At 43.9% G+C, this 20,413-nt stretch overlaps 1 protein-coding gene across 2 annotated transcripts in view; it reads right to left on the bottom strand.

The window, feature by feature from the left end:
• Positions 1–19,405, bottom strand: part of LOC121461967 (protein mono-ADP-ribosyltransferase PARP14-like) — a 36,457-nt gene extending 17,052 nt beyond the window's left edge. Inside the window, exons 1-6 of one of the 2 annotated variants that reach the window (XM_041673355.1) lie at positions 19,219–19,405; positions 6,759–6,889; positions 5,323–5,341; positions 4,653–4,670; positions 3,211–3,450; positions 39–275 (exon numbers count right to left, since the gene is read on the bottom strand). In XM_041673355.1, coding sequence (XP_041529289.1) covers positions 39–275; positions 3,211–3,450; positions 4,653–4,670; positions 5,323–5,341; positions 6,759–6,889; positions 19,219–19,405 — 832 coding nt within the window. Of the gene's footprint in view, positions 1–38; positions 276–3,210; positions 3,451–4,652; positions 4,671–5,307; positions 5,342–6,758; positions 6,890–19,218 lie in introns of both variants that reach the window. The other variant, XM_041673356.1, reaches the window with a different exon arrangement.
• Between the last annotated feature and the right edge of the window lie 1,008 nt (positions 19,406–20,413).

The following is a 20,413-nucleotide window of genomic DNA, read 5'->3' as shown; positions in this document are numbered from 1 at the left end:
ATCCAGGTCTTCCCTGGTGGCAGGCCAAGACACATTACCTTTGCAGTCTGAAAACTCAACCAGCGCCGAGCTGTCTTCTGGGAAACACTCAACGTGGGTGACTCTTCCTCCTCCATTGAAAGGGCTTTCAAAGTAGAGCTGCAGCTGGTAGTTACTTACCCCAGGAGGCAGGTTTTCCACCCTAACTACTTTTGTTCTTTCCAGAAGTCTCGGGGCAAGCCACAGCTCTCCATTCAAATGGTGACTGATACAATCACTAATAAATTTTTTGGTATCTACAAACAAAAATAAAATGAGAAAATTTTGATGACATCTCTCTGAGATATAGAAGAAATGTCTTGGCTACAACCCAGAAGGGGTAAACTAGTTAACTGTATTTTTTGCTACTGAGCTGGCCATGGCCAACCCTCCTGAGTGTACTCCTTACAATGCCACCCCTCTCCCCATTTTCACAAGACCCTTGATGCCCACTATGCCAGAAGATAGAAGGCCACATTCACAGCCAGGCCTCTGACTCCAAACACACATCCAAGCACTTTCAGATTTAATTTCATGTTGCCACAAAAAAAAAAACTAGTCACAAGTCAGGTGGTAGTGGCACATACCTTTAACCCCAGTACTTGGGAGGCAGAGACAAGTGGATCTCTATGAGTTTGAGGCCAGCCTGATGTACCGAGCTAGTTCCAGTACAGCCAAGGATAGATAAAGAAATCCTGTCTCTCAAAAACAACAACAACAACAAAAAGCCAGCAACAAAAACCAACTAGTCATGTTTTTGAAGTTTCTTTTGTTTTTGTATATACAATTGCCTGTGTCTTCAGTGCCCGCATCTGCAATGTTCTTCTCCAACATGGGAGACATAGGCATTTTTTGTTTCATTGTGCAGCTAAGGATCAAATTGATCCATGTTACCAAATACGGCTATGTCTACAGCCCTCCCTCCTCTATTTTTTCAGTTGGTCCTATTTATCTTCAGGACTCAGCCTAACTAGCTCTTCTAAATTAATGAGGGTGGGGGCAGGAATGATGGGCCTGTCACGTGCCAATTATTGTGCTATGATCTGAGAAATAAATACAACTCCTTGCTTTTATATCACTGGGCAAGTTTGAATCTTAAGCACAGTTGAATTGCCTTTTGGACTCCAATAAGGAACAGATGAACTGGGGACTCAGACTCAGAGCATATATGGTCTCTAGTTTAGACACTAAAGAGGGGAAGGTTGACAAACAGATAAGAGGAGGGAGCAGTGCCAGCATGAACAAGCGTGGTGTCCTGTGGAGATGGTCAGGTGACACTGCTGGAGGACACACTCAGGTGGGGACAACTATGCACGGTCCTGTCTCCACCCCTCTCAGGTTACTACACCTGGGAGACAGACTCTCTTTCATCTCCATTATTAATGACACACATGCCTCCTCCTCCTCCCAGACTGAGTTCCTCTAGAGAGGGAGCTATGATTTTAGTCATCTTTGTGTCTCAGCCCCTAAAATGATACCTGGCTAATAACAGTGGCCATAGTTTAGAAGGAAACTGTCCCTGAGGCCCATGTGTTAAAGTCTTAGTCCTCACCCAGGTGCTATGGGAAGTAGTGGATCCTTTAACAAGTGAGGCCTGTGGGAAATGTCCCAGGCATTGATAGGGGAGGTAGGGGACAAGATGACCCCATCTCTGTCTCTCTCTCTCTCTCTCGCTCACTCTCTCTCTCCTATATGTTGCCACTATGCATGCTGCCTCAACATAAGCTCCAGGGCAGCAGGGCTAAACAACCATGAACTGAAGCCACCCAAATTGTGAACTGGCATAAATCTGTTTTTTGGAGGCTGATTTCCTCAGGTGTTTGTTAAAGTAACAAAAGCTAAAATAGAATGCACTCAAGACTGTTGATCAGATGCAAGATCGTTTCAATTTAAATTTCCCTTTATGGGTCTGGAGAAATGGCTCAGAGGTTAACAACCCTTGCAGCCTTTGCAGAGGACTGTGATTCAGTTCCCAGCATCCACTTGGAAGCCCGGGACCATCTGTAACTCCAGTTCCAGGGGAATCCAATGCCCTCTACTGGCTGCTTCAGGCACTGCATGCATGTGGTTCACAGATACATGCAGGCATGTACACATAAAATAAATAAGTCTTTAAATTTCCCTTTATAATATATAGTAATAAACTTGAAATAAGTGTCCTTTATGTAATCCTTACCATGTCTGAGTTATTATCTCAGCAAACTTCCAGGAATATAGGTGAGCATAATTATCCTCATTTTAAGGATGAGTGGGTAAGGAACAGAGAAAATAATAACGTGGTCATCTTCATACAACTAGTTAAGTGACAGGTCCACAATTCTGACCACACCACCTGAGAGCTTGACTGACACCCACTGCTGTGCCCATGGGATATGGGGCTTAGATTTGGAAATCTGCCATGTTTTAGGTGGAGCTGGGTCTTGCTTATGACAATGACCTAACAGAGCAGTCATTTTCTTTTCCATGTTTATGTGTGTGCACATCAGTGCATGTGTGTGTATGCATTTGGAGGTCAGAGGGCAATTGTATGAGTCCCAGGGATCAAACTCAGGCTGTCAGACTTGGGGGAAGTGCCTTTGCCCATTCTGACATCTTGCTGGCTGGGGCACTCATTTTCCCCATTAAGAGGTCTCCCTCTTCTCCACGTGTGTGACCATGAAAGGGTATTACCAAGGAGAAGTGTGGTAAAATGATAGGAAAAACGGAGTGGAAGTTGGCTTCCCAGGCTTAATACCAGTTTCTCTTCCATCTCTCAGCAACATCGAGCCCAGTCATAGGATTGTTGAAAGGAAGGAATAAATTAACACATGCAGAGACTAGCAGATGCCTGACACTGAGCACTAAGAACATTGCCTTACAGAAGTATTGCCTGGTAACAGGCCAGTCTTTACTTCTCCCGGGGAATTAGAGTAAGAAACTCCTCCACTTGGAAATGCCTGGGACTTTATATTTCACCCCACCCCACCCCATCACACACAAACAATCATATAATAAAGGGCAGTCTATTAAACAGACCCAAATTGGATCTCAAAATGAATTTGTTCATCTTTCTAAATCTGAGGGGAAAGGCACCTTATTGTCTTAGAGACCTTGTTTATTCACTACAACAAAGTGTCAAACAATCAGAGATGTCGCAAACCCTGGGGTGTGGTGGGCAGAAGTCTGGGGATGCAGGGCCTCCCTGGAGCTCACCTATAGGCTTCTGAAAGGTAACCACGGCAACGCCAAAATCTCGGATCAATTCCACCTTAAAGTTGTTACTGGGGAAGCCGCTTATATTCTCCACTAGGATGGTCAGCATGTTGTCAGTCACTTTCTCAGGCAGGTTTTCAAATGCCACCATGGAGGAATCAGTTTCACATTCTTTGGAGACATCTTCATTTTTTTCTGATGTGTTGCTGGGAGAATGTGTTGTATCCAAATCATCTGAGAAAATTGGAAATGACAATAAAAGGTGTAAAGTATTAAATCATGGTTCTATTAAGTAAATTATCCTAAGACAATCTTCCTCCCTTTCCCATATCTTGGCTAACTCTGCTAAAAGGAAACATTAGGTAGTGGATCTTTTGCTTTAGTGAATTAAAAATTAAAATGTATCTGGGCATGGTGGTCCACGCCTTTAGTCCTACCACTTGGGAGGCCGAAGCAGGCAGATCTCTGTGACTTCGAGACAAACAAAGCAAAAACCTAAAATGTAGTACTGTGGGATTACTTGCTCTTGTTCTTAGTGGATTAAAGACCAAAAGTAACACTTGTTGTTTTATTTTGCTGTTGTTGTTATTACTAACTCAATTTCATTTACTTTTTCTGCTCTGTCTTCCTGAGGAAGGGGCATCCTCCCTCATATGTGTCTCTCGAGGACCTGACTGTGATTACAGAACCAAGCTTCTATAGGCAGGGTAGAGTCTTCATCTCTGTGCTGCAGCACACGGCAGACAGCTGAGGCTCATCAGGTGACCACTGCATTAGAGAACTACTGTTGGCCTCCCCCAGGAGCAAAGGTATAGGAAGTGGTGTACATACTCGTGCTGGACAAAGTAAGAGTTTAAGGATTACATTGTAGCAGCATCAGTGAGGAATGGCTGGCTGGGTTAGACAGCTTGTTCTGTAAGTGTGAGGGCTGGAGCTTGAATCCCCAGCCCCCTTGTAAACTTCTGGGCACGGCTACATGTGCCCAGTGTAGAGGGCAGAAATGGACAGATCCCAAGAGTTTCCTGGCCAGCAAGTATAGCCAAAGGGGCAAACTTAGGTTCAGCAAGAGACCCGGTCTCCAGGCCAGAAAGCAGAGTAGTGCGGGGAAAGATTCCTTTCCCTATGATTTGATGTCTGCATCTCTTAGTGCTCTTCTTGCTCACCTTATTTTGTATTGTTCTTCGTTTGTTGCCCTTTACACGGGTATTATTGTCTGCTCCTTCATTTAAGCCTGGGTCAGGAAGTAGTCAGGAGACCCCACCCCAAACCCAGTGCTGGCTATTTCTTGCAACAGATAAGGCATGAAGAGCTTGTGCTCAGAAGTTGGGGTACACCTAAGACACACCCAGTGCTCACAGAGTACTGCCACCCAGAGAGGCACACAGCAAGCATCCACTAAAAGTTTTGTCCTTGCTATTACTGCCCACCAAAGCACAAGTGTCCATCTCCATCTCTCAAGTCTTCTTCTCCTCTCCTCAGCTGCAGTCATCTCACAGCACCAAAAAAAAACCTGTTCCTGTTCCTCTGAGTGGAGCCTGAAGAACTGAATGGGCTCCCTCAGGGAATGCTTCAAACACATCTGGCTGAAACTAGAAAGATGATGCAACTGCAGGTGGCTCCAAGCTGAGCAGAGCCTATCTGGTGTGAATCAAGAGGAAGATCTCCCACATTTGGTATGTAAAGTGATTCTGTCTATGTGTTGTTTTTATTGGTTAATGAATAAAGAAACTGCTTTGAGCCTATAGCAGGGCAGAACAGAGCTAGGTAAGGAAAACTAAACTGAATGCTAGGAGGAATAAGGCAGAGTCAGAAGTCGTAGGCTCTGCCAGAGCCAGACACACCAGAAGTTTATTCAGTAATCTACAACCACGTGGTGATACACAGATTAATAGAGATGGGTTAGTTCATGATATAACAGCTAGCTAGAAATATGCTTAAGCTATTGGCCAAACAGTATTGCAAATAATATGGTTTCTGAGTGATTATTATGGGTCTAAGCGGCTGGGAATGAACAAGGAGCCTAAAACAACACAAGCTACTTGTTTAATAAACACAAACTTCCTGATGAACACAAGAGTTGCCTTAGTGGAGACTTACCTTTTCCTGCAGCACCTTTTTTTGTCTTGGATTCCTAAAATCCAAACAGTAAGACAGCATTAATATAAAAATGATTTCTTTTTGTTTGGTTGCTTGGTTAATTTTTTTTTCTGTTTGGTTGGTTGGTTTTGTTTGTTTGTTTGTTTGTTTTTGAGACAGGGTTTCTTGGTACGGGAGAATTGTCTGTATTCTGTCAATCATGTTTTAAATAAATGCTGATTGGCAAGGTAGGAAGTATAGGTGGGCCAACCAGACAGGAAGTAGAGGTAGGGTGATGAGAACAGAAGTATTCTGGGAAGATGGAAGCTCTTCCCGCAGTCCAGCCCAGATCACAGAAGAAGCAGGATGTGAACTGCCCCTCTGAGAAAGGTGCCGAGCCATGTGGCTAACATAGATAAGAACAATGGGTTAATATAAGCTACAAGAGCTAATAAGAAGCCTGAGCTAATGGGCCAATCAGTTTCTAACCTAATGTAGACTCTGTGTAATTTTCTTTGGGGCTTGCCTGATGTGGGGAACTGGGAGGGACAGAAACCCCCAACAAGCCAGCCCTCATGTTACAGTTACTCTGTGTAACTTGCTCTGGTTGTCCCAGAACTCACTCTTTAGACCAGGCTGGCCTCAAACTCAAAAAGATCCAATTTCCTCTGTCTCTTCAGTGCTGGGATTAAGGGCATGTGCCTCTACTGCCCAGCAACTGTGAATCATTTCATTACATAAATAAAACACCTCTTGGGCCAGACTGGAGATATCAATTATTTAAAATAATGACACATTTGGATAATGAGCTAGTGAATGGATTGGAGGCTACATGTCACAACGTGTCTTCTTGCTGGTCACAATAATCACTGATAAAATGAGACACACATGGGAATGTCCCTTAAGGCAGCTTAGCCCTTGGTTTGCCTGACTTGGCACTTAGTTCATGTTTACTGTATGAACATGGTGCATGTGCTTCAAAGAGGTCCCTGACAATCTTCTTCACAGCTGAGGGAACAGCACATGCGGGGTACACTGCTGGCCTCAAGATGATGGAAACAGAACGGCAGGCTTCTGGTTATAAAGATTCCAGGACCAATGGATACAACTTTGACATCTCAAACATATTACTATTAAACACCTAGTCTTGACTCTTCCAAAATGACAAAAATGACAGCTTCTCCATTGTTTACAGTCCTTGCTCCCTCCAGAGTCCCAAGCTGCCATTCTCAGGCTACTGTGACTTAGGCCCTCATCAACCATTTTTCTTTTTGAGACACGGTCTCACTATGTAGCCTTGACTGGTCTGGACTCACTAATGTAGATCAGGCTAGCCTTGAACTCATAAAGATCCTCCTACTCTCCCTCCCAAGTGCTGGGATTAAAGGTGGATGCCACCTCACCCAGCTCATCTCCACCATATTCATCATAGAGATTTCCACGCACCTTGGATTAAGGCCCTGTGTCCTTACCTTTCCTGGAACTGCCTCCTTAGACACTGAGGCTTCATCTGGGTCTTCAGGCAACCGGACAGTTAACTTGAATGTCCCTTTTCCTGGCCACACTAACTCATGGTTTCCTTTTTCCAGAACATTCTGCCGAACTGAAACGTTAAAAATATATATATATATTTTAAGCCAAATTAGAAGCAATCTTTACTTACATAATTAGTCCATGATTTCTACAGACTTCAACATTATGAGCCAGCAGCTCAGCCCATCTCTCCAAGCAGCAAGCCCTTGTAAAATAAGGAGAACTCAGCACAGGGATGTGAATGTCACTTTGGGTATATTATTCATGTTGTAGACATGTGGGCATATTGAGGAGTGCACACCCCTGGTCACGTGGAGGCCACAAAAGGACCAAGGCCAGTATCAAAAGGAAAGGAACAGGAAAGGGCCTGTCCAGCATAGAGAACCAAAAGGAACAGGAGGGGTGTGTCCAGCTAGAGGACAGTGCCAACAGATCAAGGAGAAAGATACCTGAGCCCTGGTGTTCACAGATACAGCGATTCCCTTTGTTCTCTGAAGGACAGATAGTCTGATGAGCTCAGAGCCTGTCACAAAGGGAAACATGATGGCTCTCCCACCTCAACCATGAAGTCGGTAGGTCTAGCAACTTCACTTAGATGTCCACCCAGATACAGACATTAGAATCCACCTGAGAAGGAACATGGGACTCTAACTCTACTCTATGAGTAGTCAGGAGTTTCTAGAGAAGCTGTACCAGCTGGTGAGGGGACTGAGGACTGTTTGACCTCAGGATGACCTCTGTGTGAACAGTCTGAAGCCTGTTACAGAATGTTCTGTACCTCTGTGTTACATTCCTCCTCTTTCCTGGACTTAGGTAAAGTCCATCCAAGGCATCCAAGCATGGCTGTCGCTTCTTAGGTGGGTGCAATGTGTACAGGCACAGGTATTGCCATACAGCCACGGTGGCAATAACAGTGTGTGCTTCCCATCCAGAAAGTGAATCTGGGAGGAGAAGGCAAAATTCTGACGTTTAGTCTCTCCCCTGTGCCCACCTCAAGTCAGCTCTGTTCAGTGTTACTTAAGAAGGTGGGTTCTAGGGTCACAGAGATGACTCCATGGTTAAGAACACTGGCTGCAGCAGCGCGGGATACAGAACTCAGAAGTTCTGCATCCCCCTCTATACTTCCTGGGCTTCCTGCAGGGACTATTCTCCCTGCAAACTGCCTCTCTCTTCCTATCCCACCCAGCTTGCATCCAGAACCCTCCCCCACTTCTGCCTCCCTTCTCTCTTCCGTCACATAACATCACCCAGCTCAGCCTGTCTGGACTTTGGAGCTGAATCCGGAGGGCAACCAGGCAGGCGGGAGCTCCTTTGTTTCAATAGCCTGCATGCAGCACGCAAGGTAGACGCTTTGTTTAAGAGCTACCCAACCAGCACAGAGATCTGATCTCGGCACCAGGAGAGACATCACTGGAGCACCAGGAGACCCAGCACTGGGGAGTGCCATCACTGGGAAGGTACATCAGTAGGCAAGGAGACCTGATCCTGTAAAAGAAGATCCATAGGGGAGCATTTGGGGGAAGAGATGGGTAGGCACCAATGCAAGAATTAACCCAACAATCTGAAGAACAACATGAAGCCACCAGAACCCAGTGACCTCAAAACAGGAGGACAGGAACACCTTAATCAAGAAGAAGAAGAAAAAATTGACTTTATGAAAGTTATTGATGCCCTTAAACAGCATGTAAAAAATGCCCTTATAGAAATGGATGAGAAGTATAACAGAAAGTTTGAAGAATTGAATAAATCAGTGAATGATACCCTAGGAAACCAATGAAAAACAATCAAACAGATAATGGAAACAGTTCAAGACTTGAAAACTGCTACTCAGAGTAAAGGGCTGGGAAAAGGCTTATCAAGCAAATGGACCTAAGAAACAAGCAGGTGTGGCAATACTAATTTCTAACAAAGTTGATTTCAAACTTAAATCAATCAGAAGAGATGGAGAAGGATATTTTATACTTATGACAGGAACAATTCATCAGGATGAAGTTTCAATCCTGAATATCTATGCCCCTAATATAAAAGCACCCACGTACGTAAAAGAAACATTACTAAAACTCAGGGCAGCCATCAAACCGCACACACTAATATTAGGAGACTTCAACACTCCTCTCTCACCAATGGACAGGTCAATCAGACAGAAACCTAACAGAGAAATTAAAGAATTAATGGAGGTAATGAATCAAATGGACTTAACAGATATCTATAGACTATTCCACCCAAATAGGAAAGAATATACCTTCTTCTCTGCAGCTCATGGAACCTTCTCGAAAATTGACCACATAGTCGGTAACAAAGCAAACTTCCACAGTTACAAAAAAATATTCGTAACCTCCTGTGTCTTATCAGATCAGATCACCATGGATTAAAATTAGAATTCAACAACAATGCTATCCCCAGAAAGCCTACAAACTCATGAAAACTGAAGAGTCAACTACTGAACCATACCTGGATTAAGGAAGAAATAAAGAAAGAAATTAAAGTCTTCCTGGAATTCAATGAAAATAAAGAAACAACATACTCAAACTTATGGGACACTATGAAAGCAGTCCTAAGAGGAAAGTTCATAGCACTAAGTGCCCACTTAAAGAAAACAGAGAAAGATCACATTGGAGACTTAACAGCCCACCTGAAAGCTCTAGAAAAAAAGAAGCAGACTCACGTAGGAGAAGTAGAAGACTGGAAATAATCAAACTGAGGGCAGAAATCAACAAAATAGAAACACAGAAAACAATCCAAAGAATCAATGAAACAATGAAAGCTGGTTCCTGGAGAAAAGCAACAAGATTGATAAACCCCTATCCAAACTAATCAAACGGCAGAGAGAGAATATACAAATTAATAAGATAAGAAATGAAAAGGGGGACATAACCACAGACACAGAGGAAATTCAGAGAATCATTAGATCTTACTACAAAGGACAATATGCCACAAAACTGGAAAATGTAAAAGAAATGGACACTTTCTTAGATAAATACCATATACCAAAGTTAAACCAGGACCAGGTGAACAATCTAAATAGACCTGTTAGTCGTGAAGAATTAGAAGCTGTTATCAAAAAAAGCCCAAGACCAGATGGTTTCAATGCGGAATTCTTCCAGAACTTCCAAGAAGACCTAATACCTATACTCCTTAATGTATTTCACAATATAGAAACAGAAGAGGCATTGCCAAATTTCTTTTATGAAGCTACAGTTACTCTGATACCAAAACCACACAAAGAACCAACCAAGAAAGAGAATTACAGGCCATTCTCACTCATGAACATCGACGCAAAAATCCTCAACAAAATACTGGCAAACCGAATCCAAGAACACATTAGAAAAATTATCCATTATGATCAAGTAGGCTTCATCCCAGAGATGCAGGGCTGGTTCAACATACGAAAATCTATCAATGTAATCCATCATATGAATAAACGGAAAGAAAAAAAACATATGATCATTTCATTAGATGCTGAAAAAGCATTTGACAAAATTCAACATCCCTTTATGATAAAAGTCTTGGAGAGATGAGGGATAAAAGGGTCATACCTAAATATAATAAAAGCTATATACAGCAAGCCGACAGCTAACATCAAGTAAAACAGATAGAAACTCAAAGCCATCTCACTAAAATCAGGAAAACGACAAGGCTGTCCACTCTCTCCATACCTCTTCAATATAGTGCTTGAAGTTCTAGCAATAGCAATAAGACAACATAAGGGGTCAAGGGGGTTTGAATTGGAAAGGAAGAAGTTAAACTTTCGTTATTTGCAGATGATATGATAGTGTACATAAGTGACCCCAAAAACTCTACCAAAGAACTTTTACAGCTGGTAAACAGCTTTAGTAAAGTGGCAGGATACAAGATCAACACCAAAAAATGAGTCGCCCTCTTATACACAAAGGATATGGAAGCAGAGAGGGAAATCAGAGAAGCATCCACTTTCACGATAGCCACAAACAGCATTAAATATCTTGGGGTAACTCTAACCAATGAAGTGAAAGATCTATTTGATAAGAACTTTAAGGCATTGAAGAAAGAAATTGAAGAGGATACCAGAAAATGGAAGGACATCCCTTGCTCTTGGATTGGGAGGATCAACATAGTAAAAATGGCAATTCTACCAAAGGCAATTTATAGATTCAATGCAATCCCCATCAAGGGCCCATCAAAATTCTTCACAGATCTTGAAAGGACAATAATCAACCTTATATGGAAAAACAAAAAACCCAGGATAGCCATAACAATCTTATACAATAAAGGATCGTATGGAGGCATTACCATCCCTGACTTCAAACTCTATTACAGAGGTACAGTAATGAACACGGTGTGGTACTGGCATAAAAACAGAGAAGTCGACCAATGGAATCGTATAGAAGACCCGAATTTTAACCCACAAACCTATGAACACCTCATTTTTGATAAAGGTGCTAAAAGTATGCAATGGAAGAAAGAAAGCATCTTCAACAAATGGTGCTGGCACAACTGGATGTCAACCTGTAGAAGAATGAAAATAGACCCATATCTATCACCGTGCACAAAACTCAAGTCCAAACGGATCAAAAACCTCAATATCAATCTCAACACACTGAACCTGATAGAAGAGAAAGTGGGAAGTACCCTACAACAGATGGGCACAGGAGATCGCTTCCTATGTATAACCCCAGCAGCAGAGACATTAAGGACAACATTGAATAAATGGGACCTACTGAAACTGAGAAGCTTCTGTATAGCAAAGGTCACTGTCACTAAGATAAAAGACAACCTACTGACCAGGAGAAGATCTTCACCAACCCCGCAACAGACAAAGGTCTGATCTCCAAAATATATAAAGAACTCAAGAAACTAATATTATAATGCTAATTAACCCAATTAAAAAATGGGGCACTGAACTGAACAGAGAATTCTCAACAGAAGAAGTTCAAATGGCCAAAAGACACTTAAGGTCATGCTCAACCTCCTTAGCGATCAGGGAAATGCAAATCAAAACAACTTTGAGATATCATCTTACACCTGTCAGAATGGCTAAAATCAAAAACACCAATGATAGCCTTTGCTGGAGAGGCTGTGGAGGAAGGGGTACCCTCATCCATTGCTGGTGGGAATGCAAACTTGTGCAACCACTTTGGAAATCAGTGTTTCGGTTTCTCAGGAAATTCGGGATCAACCTACCCCTGGACCCAGTAATACCACTCTTGGGAATATACCCAAGAGAGGCCCTATCATATGACAAAAGCATTTGTTCAACTATGTTCATAGGAATATTATTTGTAATAGCCAGAACCTGGAAACAACCAAGATGTCCTTCAATGGAAGAATGGATGAAGAAAGTTTGGAATATATACACATTAGAGTAGTATGCTACCGTAAAAATTAATGACTTCTCGAATTTTGCATGCAAATGGATGGAAATAGAAAACACTATCCTGAGTGAGTTAATCCAGACCCAAAAAGATGAATTGGTTTCTAGCCACAAATAAAGGTCACTGAGTCTATAATTTGTGATCCTAAAGAAGCTAAATAAGAAGGTGAACCCAAGGAAAAACATATAGTTATCCTCCTGGATATGGGAAGTAGACAAGATTGCAGGGCAAAAAATTGGGATATTGGGGGTGGGGTGGAATGGGGGTTAGGCGAGAGGGGGAGAGAAAAGTGAGAAGGGGAGGATGTGGGGAGCTTGGGGAAATGCGATGATTGGGATAAAGGAAGGTTGGATAGGGGAGCACGGAAGCACATATCTTAGTTAAGAGAGCCACCTTAGGGTTGGCAAGAGACTTGAATCTAGAGTGGCTCCCAGGAGCCCAAGCCAAGGTCCCCAGTTAGTTCCTTGGGCAGCTGAGGATAGGGAACCTGAAATGACCCTACCCTATAGCAATACTGACGAATATCATGCATATCACCATAGAATCTTCATCTGGCGATGGATGGAGATAGAGACAGAGACCCACACTGGAGCACTGGACTGAACTCCCAAGGTCCCAATGAGGAGCGGAAGGAGGGAGAAGATAAGCAAGGAAGTCAGGACCACGAGGGGTGCACCCACCCACTGAGACAGTGGGGCTGATCTATTGGGAGCTCACCAAGGCCAGCTGGACTGTGACTGAAAAAGCATGGGATAAAACCAGCCTCTCTGAACATGGCGGACAGTGAGGACTGATGAGAAGCCAAGGACAGTGGCACAGGGTTTTGATCCTACTTTATGTTCTGGCTTTGTGGGAGCCTAGCCAGTTCAGATGTTCACCTTCCTAGACCTGGGTAGAGTGGGGAGGACCTTGGACTTTCCACAGGGCAGGTAACCCTGACTGCTCTTTGCTATGGAGAGTGTGGGGGAGAGGAGTGGGGGGAGGGGGAGAGGGGTGGGAGGAAGGGGATCGAAATGGGAGGCTAGGAGGAGGCAGAAATTTTTCTTTTTTTTTAAATAAAAATTTTTTAAAAAATTAAAAGAAAAGAACACTGGCTGCTCTTCTAGAAGACCCCATTCCATTACCTGCTTCTGCCGCAGGAGTGCCTTCTGCTCCTTAAGCCAATATCCACTGAAATACCAGCCCACTGGATGTGGTCTATTTCTCTTTAAAAAAGTGAGTCAGCCCTCTGCTTGCTCTCTTGCTTCTGTCTCTTGTTCCAGTGACTAGACTCCTTTCCTGGCTCTCAGTGTTCTGTATGTTTTTCCCCTCAACTAAATACCCCCTTGATTCCAAACTGGCGTGGGACTGTTTCTCGCATTAGCTGCCATATAATGGCCTATTACATCTGTAAGTCCAGAGGATTTGATGCCCACTTGTGACCTCTGCAGGCACTGAATGCATGTGGTATACAGACATATAAAGAGCAAACACCAGATGGAGGAAGGTCATTGGTTAATAAAGAAACTGCCTTGGCCCATTTGATAGGCCAGCCCTTAGGTGGGTGGAGTAGACAAAATATAATGCTGGGAAGAGGGGAAGTGAGGACAAAGAGACACCATAGCTCTGCATCTCCAGAGCAGATGTGATGAAGCTCTGACCCAAAATGGACGTAGGCTAGAATCTTCTTGGTAAGCGCACCTTGTGCTGCTACACACATTAATAGAAATGGGCCAAGAAATGTTTATATGAATACAGTTTGTGTGTTGTTATTTTGGGTCATAAGCTAGCCAGGCGGCCAGGAGCTGGGTGGCAGGAATGTAGCCCGCAGCTCCCTCAACAGAATGGTGCCCAACGTGGATGACTGAACTCCATGTAAAGCCTGAGAAACCTTGGGAAGGAATCGAGTACAGCATGGCCTCTTGGTAGCAGCAATTTCTCGGGTCTGCTCTGCTTGCTAGAGGCAAACAAGCACTCTCATCTAAGAGAGGATTCCTGACTAAGCTTTAGCTGCAAAACCCTGCAGCTCATTAAGAGGTCCTGCCATGAAACACTTAAACTGTGTTGATGAAAAGCTGACTGCATGCTTGTTTGTTTTCAGCTGTAGCAGGAAAAAAGTTGTGCCTTTTAAAATGCTGGCTTTCTGGGATGTCCTCCAATATAAACTCTGACTCTTTGAGGCAGGAGGGCCAGCTACAGATAGAGGACTTGAGTGTTGTCTATTGCAGCTTGCTTGCTGGCAGGGACATTGAAACGCCATAGACTTGTGGCAATAAACACGGCAACAGGTGATACCTTCACCATGAGGCTGGAAAACTAAGGAATGGACTGGATCTAGCCAGCAAAGCCACAGCTTTAATCCTACCCATATTGCTCAGTAAATTAAAGACTCATGTAGTCAGAAAGAGAGAGCTGTACAGTAAAGAAAGATTCAAAAAAAAAACTTTAAATGATTTACAGTGTGTTAACAATTTATGCAGGCTAAAAGTTTAAGTTCTTAAAGTAAAAGACAAAAAAAGGAAGAAAGAAAGTAGTTGGGTGTGGTAGTACACACCTTTAATCCCCACACTTGGGAGGCAGAGGGAGATTGACCTCTGAGACTTCAAGGTGTGGTAGCACATGCCTTTAATTCCAATGCCTGGGAGGCAGAGACAGGCGGATCTCTGAGAGTTCAAGGACAGCCTGGTTTACAGAGTTATTCCAGGACAAAGATATACAGAAAACCTGTCTTAAAAAGTAAAAATAAACAAAATAGAGTTAAAATAAAGCTGCACAAAGATGGAAAATAAACAGAGAATTTTGATACTGTATGCTATTATGCGCTCTTTGAATTGTTTGAATGCTGAGGAAAGAGCAACAGCTGCTAAAAGATATTTGTTTATAAATGCTGCTGAACTAATACAACATAGATATTTTGAAAATGCCTTGACTTTAAAATTTGGATCTAAGGACATGATGCTTTGGAAAGGAGTTTCTTCTTTTGTTTTCACAGAGGATGAGACCCTGTGGATTGCTTCTATCCCAATATGGTATGATGGATCACGCCCTCCTGAAAGGTTGCTGTAAACACCTTCAAAAAGTTACTTCACTAAACTGCTGACTGAGATAAATCTAGCACACAGGTTATACCATGAAAGACCTAATTAACAGCACTGCTGTACAGCAGGAAGCAGTTTGGAAAGAAATGACTACGTCCATATTCCCAGATATTGTTTATAAATGTTCTTTTACATTTAAAGGGGGATATGATAGAGATATGAATAATTTGCATTGGTATGGATTTGGCTTTATTGATATAAATCTAAGGTCAATCTTGTTATATGTATATGTATTTCTGATCTTGACTAAGGTATTTTGATTGTGTAGTTCATGTAAAAATGTAATGTATATAGATTGTTAATGGATAATCATTAATATTAATCAAGCTTGTAGTCATGTTAGTTAGATTTTCTAGATGTGCATAGATATATTTTAGATAGACATTCTTCATATCTTTCAATGACTACAGAATTGACATTTAATGTTTTAATAACTTAGGACTTTTCATGACAATGAGACACTCTGCTCCTGGCAGCACCAATCTACTTCAAGAGGAAGATGGGCATCAAAGAGGATCCTTATAGAGTATGATAGCCATTTGGGCAAGAAACTGCTCTTGCCTGGACTATTGTATAAACTGGACACAGAGAACCCTCAGAGGGAGGACTGATGAAATTGCCTAAAGGTGAGATGATCTTTTGGGGTTCCTGATTCATCAAAGGGCCTGCGAGACATTCTTCAGGACACAGCAGATAGTGACTGAACTGCCTTTGAAATTTCCTGCTTCATTGAAATGTCTTCTGGAAACTATGGGCCTGTAGGCCAAAGATGGATGCCCCAATTGTATAGAGGAACTTTGAGTGACTGTCCAGGCAGCGAGATGTCTCTGTGATTTCTAGAGTTTTGTAAGTTGCTTACTTCTCATTTACTTAGGTAATATAATATCCTTCTGGAGTCTTTGATAGAGTTGAATAATAGATAGATAGTTATAGTTGTTTTCTTTTGTTATGATAAAAGATAAAATAGATATGAATATTGTAACTGTAATTCTTACTTGATAACTGTTTTGTTATATGTAATTTTACTATGTTAAAGTGAAAGCCTTTCCTTTTTGTTTAAACAGAAAAGGGGGAAATGATGGAGGAAGTTCATTGGTTAATAAAGAAACTGCCTTGGCCCATTTGATAGGCCAGCGCTTAGGTGAGTGGAGTAAACAGAATAGAATGCTGGGAAGAAGGGAAGTGAGGACAGAGAGACACCATAGCTCTGCATCTCCAGAGCAAATGTGATGAAGCTCTGACCCAAGATGGACATAGGCTAGAATCTTCCTGGTAAGCGCACCTTGTGGTGCTACACACATTAATAGAAATGGGCCAAGCAGTGTTTATATGAATAAAGTTTGTGTGTTGTTATTTTGGGTAAAGCTAGCCGGTGGCTGGGAGCCGGGCAGCAGGAATGCAGCCCGCAGCTCCCACTCCAAACACCCATACACTTACAATACAAATAAATCTTTTCTGTAGGTTTGTGTGGTTTTCAGAGACAAGGTTTCTCTGTGTAACAGTCCTTGCTATCCTGCCATTTGCTCTGTAGAGAAGGCTGACTTTAAACTCACAGAGATCTGTCTGCCTCCACTACCCAAGTGCTGAGATTAAAGGCATGCCCCACAACTGCCCTGTTAAATATTTTTTTAAGAAGATGAGTTCCCTTATTACCAGAATACCTAGGCCCTCACTTAATAAACAGGAGGCCATTTAGGACTAGAAAGTATGATAAAGTATGTCCACCTGAAATGGGGTTACAGGGATTTGAGTTTGGGTCTGAGAGTATAGCTCAGTGTCCTAAGGGGAAAAAGACATACATACTCAACAGTACACAAACCCAGTTGACTTACAAAAGTGAGACCTCCCTGTTGGTACCGGTATACACTACTGCACTGGTAGGCTCAGTAGCACTGCCCAACTGGTGTAGGTTTACATGAATTCATGCCTGCTCAGTATGTTTCTGGGACGGAGGGTGGGGCCTCTACAAGAAAGAAAAACTGCTCCCCTAGGACTGTAGGGTAAATCTGGTGGGAAATTTCAGCTGCCTTGCTGCTGAGGAGGAAGTGGGGCCTCAAATAGGAAACCGAAAGTGAATAGAAGTTCTAGTCACCCCAAAGACTGGCCTGCAACAATGTTCCATTTTAATGTTCTGAGTCATCTGTGTTGGGAGTGAATGAGAGGAATCAGCTGAGCCACCTGGGAGAAGAGGGGGCTGTGCACTGGGAGCCCCTGAGGGAGAAAGCTGAGCTGGGGTGAGAGCCCAGCCTTCACCTCAGCTGCCCAGGGCCTGCTGGGAAGGCTACAGCTGGGACTGCACCCTCACAACCATACTTTCCTGTGCTGTGTATGTCACTAAACTACCAGTATCTTAGAGATCTTCACTTTGTTGGTTTGAGGCTCTCAATAAACAACAGAGATTTTTCAGACTTCAGCATATCCCGGTCACCTCAGAGGGCTGGTGGCAAATGCTTCCCCACTCACCCACATTCTCTGTACTAAAGTGTCTAGAATAGAGCTGGGCTGGGTCTAGTTCCCCCACCCTCCCTGTGACCAGGATACAGTGGTTTGTACCCTAACCTGTGACCAACATTTGGAGACAGCTCAAGAGAAGAACACACTCCATAAGGGTTGTGTCTACTGGGTTAGTGACAGCTGGGATCAAACTGGGAACCCTCCAACCCTCTGAGGTGGTTCTCAACCTGTGGGTCGCAACCCCTTTGATGGTCAAAGGTCCTTTCCCAGAGGTAGCCTAAGACCATCAGAAAGAGAGATATTTACATTACACTTCATAGCAGTAGCAGAAATACAGCTATGAAGTAGCAATGAAAATAATTTTATGATTGAGGTCACCACAACATGTATTATAGTGTTGTAGATGTAGGAAGGTTGAGAACCACTGCTCTAGGAAAAGAGAAAATGAGAAAATAGGTTCTGCTACAAGCTGTCTGTGGAGCATGCCCTGGTGAAATCAAACCTAGGATAGTACAGTTCTTGCTTTCCAGAGGGATTCAGTGCCCTGCAGGTCTCTCCTGCCTCCTGACCAGGCTTTCTGAAAACCTGTGTCAATACCCTCTACACCTGTCTCTTTCTTTCATTTTTTCTTCTTGGATCCCTGTTGGGCTGTTATCTTGCCTATAGCCTGGCTTCCTCAGCCTCCTTGCCCCTCATCTGCCCCAAAAGTTTCTCCAAATTCAAGGATAAGAAGGAGGAATTGTCTGCATTCTGAGGATGACCCTGGTCTACAAAATCTCAGGAGGCAGCTAATGTTGGCCTTCTGGAAGCCACAGGTCTGGGGCTTCAATCACTCACCTAATCAAGCAAGGCTGGGCCTCCCTGGCAGATTGCAGACAGAAGTGGAGAACATTCAACTGCTCTACTATTCCTGTGCCTTCCTGCAAAGAGGGAACACTCCACGGAAACCCGCACCCCAGCTGACAGCTACTTCAGGCTTAGAGTGGATGGACGAAGCAGGAACTTTGTCCGGACTGTGGTACAAGAGCTCAAGGGCTTTTCCCTCCTCAAGCTCACCTCCCAAAGACACCCCTCTCACCCCCATGACAGCTAGAACCCTGTGGTACTAGCTGACCCACAACTCCTCAAGATTCTTAATTCTTTAACTGAACCACTTAAATAATAAAAACAGGAAAGGAAAGAAGGGAGGAAGAAGAGAGGAGAGAGAGAGAGAGAGAAAGAGAGAGAGAGAGAGAGAGAGAGAGAAGAGTGGGAGGGAGGAAAGGAAGGAAGAAGACAGAGAGGGAGAGAGAAAGAAGGAAAGAAAGAAACAAAGAAAAAGCAAAGCACTGGAAACTTCACAGCTCCAGGACACTTCTGTAAGAGCGAAGGGAACCACCACTCCAGGATGCCCTAGCCACTCAGATTCTGCCCTCCCAGGATCTCCAGCTCCCATGGCGCTGCAGCCGTATTCTGGGCCTGGCACCCATGGCCCCAACCCCGCGCAGGGCGACCCTCCTTGGCCTTTGTGCCCTCACCGTCCTCCGGGTAGAAGAGCACCAAGAAGCTTGCTTGGCTCCCAGGCTGCAGGATGACCTCGCACTCCCCTCCGCCTGACTTCTTCCGGCTCTGGAAGTACATTTGCAACTTGTTGATCAAGATCTTAGGGGGGCAGGGACCCCAAGACCCCTCGACCAGCAGCGGGAATGGCCCAGGCGCTGCCATCCTGGCAGGCCTGGGAAGCCGCCACTGCCAGGTCACCCAAAGCTGAGCGAAGTTTTATTTGAGTTAACTTCTCTTTCGTTTTCATTTTCACCTAGCAATCCCCAGATTGGAATAATGAAAACCTTACTCCTCCCACACACACACACACACACACACACACACACACACACACACACCCAAGGACACCGGGCACACCCAGTCCCCCTCTTTCTTCTCCTGCCCTCAACAGAAGTGAGTCAATCCTGCAGAGCTGGCAGTCCCATGGTCTCTGGTCTCCAGTGCACCTTACACAGTGACTCACTAGCTGGGCTCCTTCTGCAGTTCACCCCAGACACAGCTGAGCTTTGCTCCATCCCTAGGATAACTTCAGTATACACAAAACCCACATTGTATGAGAGGAAACATGGGCTCTCAGCTGCCACTGAAGGCAGCATTTGCTGACGGATATGAAAAGTTCGGTCTGGAGTGGGGCAAGAGACTGGATCCTAGCGCAGGAGTGAAGAGGGCTGACTGGGACAGGGGTGAGAAGAGCTGGGAACTGTGTTTCCTCAACATGCAATGAGCGGATGTGTGAGACAGTTAGAGGCTTTGCCACTCCAGGGTTAGGGTGTACTGGCCCTCTGTGGGCCCAGCAGCCCAGTCTGATGAAAACAGAGAGGGCAGGGAGTCTGGGGAGACCTGGAGTCTGACAAAAGGAGGAAGTAGAAGCTGCAAACCTAGCCAGACCTTCCCAGAAGGTAACTGAACATGAAGATGGGAGTCAGGCTGTGGGTGGGAGTTTGGGTCCAAAATGTCTTTATTTTTGTTTCTTGGATTTAAATATTTTGAAGATAGGAAAGTCCTAGGTATGTGTAAATGTTAACATAAAGAAGGGATGTGGAAGATATTGGTGCCACCAGTCATGACTTCCCCAGGCACCAGCAGCAAAGCATCGGGAATGAAGACAGAGGCCTGGAGAAGATCTAGGCGTTTTCTACTGATGGCTCCCATTTCTCTGTGGATTACAGT

The sequence above is a fragment of the Microtus oregoni genome, unplaced genomic scaffold, assembly GCF_018167655.1.
Source record: "Microtus oregoni isolate MIOR12 unplaced genomic scaffold, Mior012 000023F_ref0000262, whole genome shotgun sequence".
NCBI classification, from domain to species: domain Eukaryota; kingdom Metazoa; phylum Chordata; class Mammalia; order Rodentia; family Cricetidae; genus Microtus; species Microtus oregoni.
This window is presented reverse-complemented; position numbering and strand designations above follow the sequence as displayed.